At 39.5% G+C, this 11,931-nt stretch overlaps 1 protein-coding gene across 1 annotated transcript in view; it reads left to right on the top strand.

The window, feature by feature from the left end:
- The first annotated feature begins 613 nt into the window (after positions 1–613).
- LOC111667385 (insulin-like growth factor-binding protein 2-B) overlaps positions 614–11,931 on the top strand; it is a 21,772-nt gene continuing 10,454 nt past the window's right edge. The window contains exons 1-2 of the mRNA XM_023423043.2: positions 614–1,041; positions 9,971–10,122. Of these exons, the coding sequence (XP_023278811.1) occupies positions 684–1,041; positions 9,971–10,122 (510 nt within the window). The 5' untranslated portion in view covers positions 614–683. The remainder of the gene's footprint in view (positions 1,042–9,970; positions 10,123–11,931) is intronic.

The following is an 11,931-nucleotide window of genomic DNA, read 5'->3' as shown; positions in this document are numbered from 1 at the left end:
AAGCTTGGCACTGAAATGAACTTAGCAGAAAAAAACACCTTCTTTCTCTCCAGTAATCTTGGGATATAGAATTAGAATATGGGAATTGGAAGCATGTGTGGTGGGGTAAAAATACAAATGAAAATACCCTTGAGGGCACTGCATATCTTCCAATACATTTTTTATTTGCAACACACAGGAAAACAAAACCAAAATCAGTCATCCCATACATGCTACCTTTTGTATTTAATGTATATGTATATATCAACATATAGGCATATAGGCTTTGCGATGGATATACATATATAAATATATATACACGAATATATAGCATGTCTACAAAATAAGCATACAAACATGAACATACATATTTTTATGTACAAGAAATATATGTCAATTTATGAAATTGTTGCACTTTTTAATAGGTTTGATTTTTAGATATATTCACATGTATGATTTTACTTCATATGTACATATATTTCATGTATAGAAATGTAATATATGTGCATATATTACATTTACATACTTTGAGAGTAATAGGCTCTCCTCTTTCTGAGCAAGTAATATGAGAGCAGATAGGACCCTGTCAGTGGTATCAGCATGTTTACCCACACACAGTTGACTTTCAGGTTCCTGAAGTTCATACTGTTGCCTTCCAAGGGTCATTGTGGATTTCTGTAGTTACTAATAACCTAGCAGTTAGAATGGTCATACATTTTACATACGGATGGCTGTTTGCATACATTGCTTTGCCTGGAATCTTACTCGGGGATTTAGCTTTCCGATGCCCAAGTTGCACCGCGGCGCGTTTAGCTGCGTGCCCCAAAGTCACCACAGTATGTGCAGAGATCGTGAGAGAGCCAGGCTGTGGTTGCTGTCCAATGTGTGCCAGGCTGGAGGGGGAGCTTTGCGGGGTCTACACGCCGAGGTGCTCCACTGGCCTGAGATGCTACCCGAGCGCAGAGGCTGAGTTACCTTTGCAACAGCTCATCCAGGGTTTAGGTCGATGTGGGCAAAAAGTGGAAATAGATTCGACAAGTTTGGACCACCAGGCAACAAATGGTAAGTCATTTGAAAAAAACTTCTGAGGGAGGAACATTAAAGCTGCAATATTTTATAATTCTATATTAACAATGCATCAAATTACTATGCGTGGTGTAAAAGGTTTTGCTTGTAGAGACCAACCAACAAGATTATCACTCCACTCTGCATTTCACCTCTACTCTACTAAGCATTTTAGTTTCTATTAGCCTCATTGTTTTGGTGTCAATCACACATTATTTCCAGCAGCAGGCGGCAGCTTTTTAAAGCAAAAAAACCAAACAAAATCAAAACAAAACAAAAAAACCAAACAAACACTGATACAGTGGTACACCCTCTTTGCCAGCCCAGCAGCTAAAGACAGCACCTGAAGTTAGCAACTAGGTGGTGAAATTAGTGTAGCGTTGAGGAGTTGGTGGTGACCAAAACAGAGCTAAAATGACAGTGAACCCAGTGAACATTCGACTAACACAGGGCCAGAAACACAAATCTGAATGCTAATGTTAATGCTGAATGTGCCAATATGTGACTGTATACTAACACCTTTGCAACAACATCATTATAAAAACATTTTAGGTCAGATGCTTTGTTTTCAGCTTGTTTTCAGCTTGTTGTGCAAAGTAGCTCAATAAAATATGTTAATGCAGCTTTAAGTGTGTGTAGTGGTTGTAATGGTTATTAAAGGTTGGGTGAAGGCATACCAAGAAGTCCTATTCACAAGATTACATCATTTACAATGAGAGGATGTAGCACTGTTTCTATTCATTTCACTCTCTCTTGTGTATTTTGATCATCAACAGCAGTTTTAAATGTATATTTCTCCCTGACCAAATCAACCAACTAGCTATTCAAAGGATTCTTTGTCTTAAAGTTAAATTACATGCACACAATAAATAATGGAAATAAAAAAAAGCTGTAGTATTGAGATAGAAATCTTATGACCAAACTTGAATAGGTAATGACAGGTTATGTAAGACCTGAAAGAGTGTCTGTGCCAAGTATTTGCATACTGTAATTTAATACCGATTCTTCCAGTGTTCCAGTGTAGTTTTGACCTTTGATCATACCTGTGCTTGACTTTCAAACAATCATTTCCCAAACAAAGAAGATTCACGGAAAGCTGGACACTGAGTCAAAACAATATTTTCACCGCAGGACTCTTTTTATGTCAGAAAAACCACATCAACAAAAGGAATCTGCGGGGACATAGAAATGTTAAGCTTTGCTCTCCAACATTGTAGTTATTAGGGACAAAAGGTCACTATTGATTCCTGAAAATGAAGGTTGACACATGCAATGTGTTTGGCAGGCCCATATCTGTGAGTGCAAACAAGCAGTATCACTGCGATGAACCCGTTACATGTCCGTAACCCACATATCCTCAGTGTTGGGAGCGTCTTATTTTGATGTAGGATTTTGTTTATGTGTATTTGAGAAATGCAATTAAAAGAAAATAAAAAAAAACATACAAACCAGATAAATTTTGGAACGTGCAGTACATATGGAAGATGTAGACCACAGACTCTCGTCGGAGTGGTGTTGGTAAAGTTGTAGATCTCCATAGCAACAGGTGCCACCTAATTTCCCAATCATGCTCTTTTCGTGTGTATTTTGACTCAACTCTTTGAGGAATGTGCTTGATAATGTTTTATTTTGAAATATTTTCAGACATTAAAAGACTTTTTTTTTCTGCATGCATCTTCATTTGATTTCACTAACCACAGACTTAGAGGTTATGGTGTGAGGGGCTAGTAAAAAACAAACCTGATTCCATTCGCCGTAACTTTAGCAGCGTCTGTCTCTTTTGTACCTTTTAAAATGCACATTTTGGGGTTGTTTTCTGCTGTTGGTTGAGTTTACATTAGCACTCCTAAATAACCACACTGATAAGCACAGAGACTTGGTGTGTTCAGATGTCAATATTCACACTAAACTGAAGTAAACAGCCTGAGTAAACAGTCCAGAGTTCAATTCAGCAATATTTAAGTAATTTATTGGGCATTTGTGCCTTTAATGGGATAGGGATAGTGAGAGATGGACAGGAAAGTTTGGGTAAGCGAGCGGGGATGACATGCAGCAAAGGGCCCAGGCAGGATTCGTACCTGGGTGGCCGCTGTGGTCAGGACAGAGCACACATGGTATGCACGCTACCAGATGAGCCACCAGGGCACAGTTCAACACTGCTGTTGTCATTAATGTAGCAATTACCACCTCTGCTCCTGCTCCACCTCCTCCACACTCACTTGGACAAATTTCCACTGGGCAATAGGTGACGGAAAACGGCAACACTGATGTTTTAAATCCATGATTCGGCTTCTTCCGATCTGAAAGGCCTGTAATATTAGAAGTGGCACATCATCTTCAGTATTTCCACTTCAGCTATTTTAGAGTTGACATGGATATGCCCTCCCAGTCCTGATCCTCAAAGGTCTCAGTCTGGCGATGAGTGTGAGCTTCAGTCTCCAAATGAATCAAAACATTTCTCTTCCTTTGAACCCTCATGAGTGTCTCTCATGAGGTACTACGTCCACGGCAGGTGTGGAGCATCTGTCAATGGCATGGATGCATCATTCTACAACAATATTTGGATTAACCATTAACATTTCAACATGTACCGTATTTATGCAAGGAAGGTCTGCTGAGCAACGCGCTCTGCTCTTTGTTCAGCATCTCTGACGCATGTGAAAAGCTGAAACCCAATACTGCTCTGAAACCCCTTAATTATCGCACAGTGGCTTGGATTTCTTTAAATGTGACTACCACTTGAAAAACAAGCCAAAAAAAAGATGTTGTTCTGTATATAAACAATTAAGTTATTTCCATTTACACATTGGGTTAGATCCATTGTTGGTAAAGGAGGGAAAAAAGAATTGCACTTGTAACAGTTTGAATAATGAATATGGGACACTGACGGCTTTCTGTCCCAGTGGTCTCCACTGGATGTGACATGAGAAGAAACACAGAAAACAGTTTTCTCCCACAGATATTCCTGTTTGTTTGTTTGCATTTTGTTTGGTTGTGTTTTGTTTTGTTTTTTTACATTATATCCACTTACACTCCACAACAGCCAGGATGCACGACATCAAAAGAGCTACTTGTAAGTTTTGCTATTGCTACATATCCAACGTTAGTATTAACAGCTGTTTACTTACTAGTCTAGAATAAACGTTGTGAGTTCAGTGTCAAACTGCATTCCTTTACTCACCAACAGTCTCCAGTGTTAGAAAGCAACACCAATGTTAACTCTTGTCTCTATCTCATCTTTTCTTCTACTGAGGTTAGCACCCTGCCTCATCTTGTTACTTTCTCATAGCGATTCACTGTAGCCGCCAATCTGCCCTGAAGACGCATTGCTGTTCAGAGGGCGTGTTATATCCTCTTGTCTTGTAAACACAACGATGGCCAAAGCTCTTGTCAAGCGACAATCACCACCAACTGCTCCTGGAAAGAAACCACGTTCCGCTGCTCATAAAACTTACAAATAGCCCCTTTAAACAGTTAGCCTATCTGTAGCAAAACAGGAAATGGTACTAACAAAATCCAATAACAGGCCTGTTTCATAGCACTTTGACTTATCATAGTAGGAGAAGCACAAGCGTTAGTAATGGCATTAATTATGGGCCTGTTTACAGCAAGCCATGAGTGTAATAGCATGAACAATACCAGGACCCCGAAACTCAAGCAGCCATCGTGCATTTTATTTTCCTACTCTTCCATGAAAAAAACCCACTGCAGTTAAAGTCTGAAAAAAAATCTAACTAGGGCAAGTGATGCCATATTTGAGGTAGAAAAGTCAGTGAGTCTAGCCTCATTCAACTTATTTTCATGATGGAGACAATGTCATGTTAGCATTGAACCAAGGACTGAGAGCTGTTTTATAGTGACATGTTCAAAGTGCACAGTCCAAAGCCACAGGCATATTATCCAAATCTTTCTCTCTGCATGTAGCCTGTCTACAACTCACAGACCTGACTTTAACGTTTACTTTATTAACTTTAGCCACAGTCAGTCCCTACCCTAAAGAAATATATACTATATTAAAAGCGTGCATATACATATATTTTTTTTCCATAACCACCTGACTTCAATCATAACAGTATGTCATTTACAGATAGGGAAAGAACCAAGAAGTTCAAAAACATTGTCACTGAATGTAATGGAGAATCATCTAATATTCACATTCTTGCCTTGTGATAGGGTTTCTATAACCACCTGCTACAGCATGGTCTTTGTTCAAGTCCATCTCACCGCTAGGTGAATATGCAACTGTATTCTCTGTTATTTAAACTATGCAGACCACCGTTCCTACACTAACTGCCTTCCCCAGCAATTATCTCTATAATCCTTATTTGTTTTTTGCACGTTGTCTGTTTCTCTCTCCTTCCCACCCTCCTCCTGTTGTCGGGGATCTAAAAGTGGCCTTGTTTCCCTGCAGGAGATCCTCTGCTGAGACTTGCTCTCTCTACTTTATTCGCCCTCTAAGGTCTTTAATTATTCTATGTAGATGTGAGTGTGCATAGTATGTGTGTGCATTACACATTCTCAGGAGAAGGTGAAGTCGTACGAGATCACTTTGAGTGGGAGCTGCATGCTGATGCCTGCAAATCTGAGAAATCTCCCCCTGAGGTGTAAATGGGAAGTCCTGCCTCATTCATGCCAATCTCAAAACAGTTTATGTTGAAAAGTCATGTTGCATAATATGATTATAACATTAATGAGCCAGATTTACTATCACAGTACTAAAGCACAGTATTATTATATAAGTATAATTCTGAGCCCCTTTTACTGGTACAACACCTCTAACTTTAATCAGTGTTAATGCCTCAGCAGAAACATTATTTATGTACTAAAAAATAAATAAATCAAATGGAACTGATGTCAATGGTGAAAAGCATACATATTGTAAAAGTCAGTCACCCTTGACCACAGAGTACACTTACTGTCTTTTAAGTCTGACAAAAACTGTATTGGTGCCAACTGGCAACAGTTGTCCCTGTAAACTACAAAGGCAACTTCACTTGGTTCAGATGACACACACACAGCAACATCAAGAGTTGAAAGAAAGAGCTAACCGTAAAAGGTTTTGAAAGGGATCTCTGGCCAGACAAAATCTTCTTCATTATTCAATTGCTTTCTGTACAGTTGCCAACAGTAAAGTGTTTGAAGTGGTCGAGCCTCGAGGAGAGCCGTTTACACTGACAATGGTTTGAAGTACTGTAGGGCCACTCTCTCGGCCACAGAGGCGCGGCCAAGTGTTCGAGACACCAGCTCCAGTGTATACGATAACAGGGCAAATACATTAACGCTATGCAACCCTGGAAAGACATTACTCATTCTGTGCCATGAGAGAACTGTGAAAGCATTGCTCAAAGGCAATAGTAAAAGCCAACACTCCCAACAGCTTGAGACAGGTAGTTTCTATGGCGCTGAAGACATAATCAACAACACAGTATTTAGATGACAGCTGTTGGCTTAAGAGGTGTTTTTTCTTCTCTGTGGAACATGCTGTCATGAGTTTTTCTAAGTGTCTATAGAAAACAAGGTCTTAAACACAACTATAGAAAACCTTTTACAACCTGTCTAAATTTACACCTCAGTTAGCTTGACAACAATACAGCCCTCATCCATTCACCACCGCCTTATGATACAGTACATATAAGTGCCAGTGCGATTTGCTATACTACTATTCAACACCTCTGGAAGGAAAATGAAATCTCATCAATTTTCTTCATGTTTCAAAATATTTTTACATATAGTACCGGACTGGGTGACATGTTAATGTGACTGTTTTTTAGTGTTACTGTGTGAAGACTGTTATATTCAGTTAAGGTTGAAAGTTTATTGCATTTACTGAGTTTTCCAGGTTGTCAGTGAATGCGTGTTATGCTTAGAGGCTGTGAAGCCAGTCAGTCATCACAGCTACACAGTGATTTGGGTGAAACAACATACCTGTAACTTCATTTTTGAAGGACGCTCTTTATACAATAATATATAATAATATAAAATGTATGAATACATTATAATATATTAATAATATAATAATAATTAATGCATTATTCTAAGCTTGTGTGATGAACTGCAGTTTGGATTTTATGACTCTTAGCCTTTGCTGACATAATGTAATGAATACAAATACACTTAAGGTCGTGTTTGTGGCCACACAGTTTGAACTGTCGGCACATGGGAAGTATTGCCTTTCTACTTAATCAGATTGGTAAGATGTGGCTGTAGTCATATCAGAAAAAGAATATAATAATCTTCAGTCAACTTGAATTTGGGCCTGGGGGATGGTGCTGTTCAGTTTGGATTGCAAAGAAATGTGGAACACACATTTGTTACAGACATTTAACACCCCTCAGGATGAGTGGTAACAACTGTGACTATCCCCCGACCTTTCATCTGGCATCATCAGGTGAAAACTTTACTTTGTCCAGTACTTGTGGACTGTTTTATGTTTCATGACCAAATACCTACAAACTGTTTCCATCAGCCTCTGCTGTGCTTTGTGCTACAGTAATGATGTTGAACATTGTAAACATGACCTGCTAAACATCACCCCGTTGGAGCAGGTGGTGTTGTGTCAAAGGCTGTTTCCCCTTCGATATGTGTTTTCCCTGACCTCAACCTGAACCTGATCCCTCACCCTAACCAGTCATGTGTTATGATGCTTAACCTGACCCCAACTTTAACCTGACCCTAATCAGTTATCTTTGCCTATTCCCCGAACCGTGGAATCCACTGTCTCCCCCAGGTTCAGCCCCACAGAGCTGCTAGCATAGCTGCAGACCCTGTTTCAAGACATCTTCAGACCAAGCAACTATTGATACAGCTGCTTGCAAAGCAGGACACGATAGTACATGGTAACCATGCAGTTCACAATGAATCATTTGGAAATTTCACACACAAAAAACAATACTACCTTATTTGCATTGAATTGATGGTGCAACACCGCTGCTTTCAAGTTTCATTGAGAGAAGAAGATTGATTGTTCTCAAAGTAGTCTTCATTCCAAACATGAAAGACACAACAGGCAACATAGAAACCTTTAAAGCACTTTTACGAATCAATTCTTGATCACTGAGAGCTTTCATTGCCATTATGAAAAATGGCGGGGCATCATACGCACCTGATAATCCAACTGAGCCACTAAAACACAGTGTTCAACACACTTGGGCCAGGATCAGCAGAAAGTGTTTATAGTGTGAATAGTGTTAAAATAGATAGATATTTCATTTATGTTGATTTGATTATTGTTGTTGTTGTTGTTGTTGTTATATGATTACAATATGAATAGCCTAAATAATAAATCAGTTATGTAACATCATCAGAACTGTCAGATTCAATAACATTTCGAAGTTAAAATCTTCTGTACAGAATTTTACATGAACAAGTGAAAGTGTCTTTTACAATATGGGACATCAAATCGTTTCTTATTCAACCCAACATGAAATATGTATAAAACCGTAACATCGTCATTTGATGATGAAGTAAGTAAAACAAATGTCACTTGCCCAAAAGTTTCCTTTTACACTTCCTGTGGCCAAATTTCTTGGAACAATTAAAAACGGACAACAAATCAGATATTTACAACTCGTCAGTGTTCAAGGTTTAACGTAACTTGCTGTGCAGAAGCCACACTCACTCAGTCTTAACACCTGGAAGAGTGTGAACCAAAACTTCATGTGCACAGACACACGTCAACACGCACAGAAGCTTTTGATACGGTGTCATAACATGTGTACGGAGCGCTGAAGATTCACAGGGGGGCCTTCCCCTCTCAGGCGTGATTTACAACCTCAGACTCCTGCTCCAATTTTGGCACTGCAAATTACACACATGCCCCACACACACACACACACACACACACACACACACACACACACACACACGCAAACAGAGCCTCTGGCAGGTAGGTTAGATACCCCCCTAAAAAGGTCCTTACTCAGCATGAAAAACCTTCATCACAAGTGTTTTCTCACGAGTCTGGACTCACCTCCAGTGACTAACAGCCGAGCTCGGGCCTTTAATTCAGTCCCTGCTTTTTTCGTCTACTGTTGAAATGTGTAAGACCATGCAGGATCAGGACCGTGACAACTAACACTATGCTGATAAATGTCCCTACAGTGTTAAGCCCTTTGTGTTTCACCGTTACGATCATCAGTGGCACAGTGCACGTCTCAGTTTCTCATTCATTTTGCATCATACTTTGATTCTGTTTTGAATTAAGTTGTTAGCTTGTTGTTTGTGTTTTGTCTCTCCTGTGTCTGACAAATGCTGAACATACTTTGGTGAAACATGCAGCAGGAAACACACTGAGAGTGACCCCACTGCTCAGAGGAGATCTGGCAAACAAGCGTCATGAGCGTACTGTTATAAACCTGAATGGGCTGGATGAAGCGCTTTGCTATTTCACGGAAAAAAGATCTTAGCCAGTCTGTTTGCGCTGTCGCCATAGTAATTACAGCCACCGCAACGCCTGACTGTCCAGCATAGAATTAGTCACATGAGGTATGAGGGACACAGGATGCCTCGAGGACACAGGGAGGCTTTGTCTTCTAATTCCAAGATTAAGATGACTTGTAAAAAGGCCTGTTATTAGAAAAATGTTTGCTTTTAATAGCACCTTTTGATTAAAGAATAGATACATGTAGATAATGTGTGAGTGTTTTGGAAAGCAGCAGAGATGGTGAGACAGTTTGCATGTGCAACATCTGCCTGTTATATACATAGCTTAAAGCAGGACACAGATTACTTTCATGCTCAAAAAAACGGACTCTAAAGGCGGATTTCTAAGAACCTACAAGTATTGAATGTTACATTGGGATTAAAACCAGAAATGTTGAATTAGCTTTGAAAAGCTTTCTTTGGACCCAGGCATGAAGTCTGCTTCCAAGAAGGCCCAGGCAGATGTTTTGTATGACTGAGTTTTCTCTGTGTTTATTTGCTGCAGAGGTGCATGGGACTGAGAATCCACTCACCAAGAGACCAGCCATAGATGCTGCGTTATGGCAGGAGTCGGCCAGGCAGCAGTACTTGAACGAGCGCAAAACCAAGATGAAGACAAATCAACTGGAGGACCCCCGAACCCCAAAAGCTCCTCAGGTCAGCACTGTACCAATCAGCCATAATCTATAAGTGACAATTCAGGATTCATTTCCTCTCAATTTATTACATATTGTAGCTAATGCTGGCCTCACACCGAACGACAAAGTGATTTCACTGTCACAGACAAATTCTTCGACACGTTTAATATATACGTTTTTAGTCTTGGCTCATGCAGTGACACTTTCTTTAGCACCAAAGGGGAAGCAGCAAACCGAGTTGAGTGTGCATGGAGGCGGACATTAAATACATAAGAGTGACAAGGGTAATAGGATGCAAGGCAAATCATTTCAAAATAAAACAGAAAATCATAAATACAAAAGTCCAAACATATTAGGGACAGATCATGGCAATTATATTGGTGAGTTCCTAACTTTACTTAATAATAATCATAATAATAATAAAGAGCAAAAAAAGCCTGTAAAAAAAACAAACAGCTTTTCTTCCTGTAAATTTCCACTAGGAGCATGATGGGAAATAATCTCAAAGAAATCTAGTCTTTCAAATAGTGACCCTGCAACATCCCCAGTCTTTACAAAATCTGATAGAGTGAGACTAAAAACTCTGTTACTTTATGGTACATTGTCTTTAGATGTGAGGGGGTGTCAGACTTTAGTCTTTTCAAAGTCTTTTCAGAGTTTTCTAGCGTATGGTAGGAAGAAAAGACAGACAAAAGAAAAGTGTATTATCTTATACATCCAGACTGATCCACTGGGTCTGAAAAGCAGCACAGTGGTCCTCTGTGTTGGCTTAAGGTCTGAGGCAGTTGCCTCTGCAAGTTATTATGAATCTTAAAAGCAAAAACTCAATGTCGTAACCTCCCCTGCCCATAGAAAAATGAACAATTCAGCCAAACAAAAGCTTAGTGCCGTATAATGTTGCATGGACGTGGGGCCCTGGTAGCTCCCTAAGAATTGTTGATCGTTTTTTTTTTTTTTTCCCCCCACAGCAGCGTTCCAGCTTTTATTTTCTGTGCACTGCAGTTTCACAGTACACGGCAAAGTGCAGCCAAGTGCTCAGTCTGCCTATCAAAAGCAAGCAGTGACAAAAGGTCAACAATGTGCCGTGTGAGCGACAATGTCTGGTAGAGTAGTGCCCTCCTCTGGGCGCTCTTTCTCTCAAACAAGCATACGCACGTGCACAGACACACAGACACACACTTTTTTTTATCACTGACAATGCATGGACTTAGATTTGGTCTTGGATTCATTAACCTAACCTTAGTCATACCAACTGTCTGCCCAACCACAACTCTCACCCTAACTTAACCCTCACTGCAAGCAAAGACAAAGTTTTAACCCTATAGTGACTTAGTCATTAATACAAGCACACATTTATGTGCTTTCATGCTATCGCATTAAAATGTGGTGATACATCCAGTTGTCGTCCAAGAATGTGAGAATATTGTCTGTAATGCGATAATCCTTAACAATAACAGATCAACATGTAACTAAGCTGAAATCAGATAATGTGTTAATAATGAAAAGCCACTTAGCAAGACTAAGCAGCTTACAGATATGCACAGTATATATTCCGTAGAAAATGCGTGCCTCAAGTTTGAAACTCTTGGACTGTAGAATGACTTTAGATTGATGTAGTGATGTCTTTCCAGAATTCATATTCAAATTCAAAGGTGCTTTATTGACATGAAAGTTTCAAGAAGAAGCTTGCCAAAGCATCAAATTCAATTCAAAGAACAGAGAAAAAACTGAAAAAAAGAACAATAAAAAAATACAGTGATTGATACGTACACACACATATATACAGTACCTCTCAACTAGTATATATATATATATATATATATATATA

The sequence above is a fragment of the Seriola lalandi genome, unplaced genomic scaffold (assembly GCF_002814215.2).
Source record: "Seriola lalandi dorsalis isolate HSWRI2012SDOR001 ecotype SW California unplaced genomic scaffold, Sedor1 jcf7180002054689, whole genome shotgun sequence".
NCBI lineage: Eukaryota > Metazoa > Chordata > Actinopteri > Carangiformes > Carangidae > Seriola > Seriola lalandi.
Note: the sequence above shows the minus strand (reverse complement) of the source record. Positions and strands in the feature narration are given on the sequence as shown.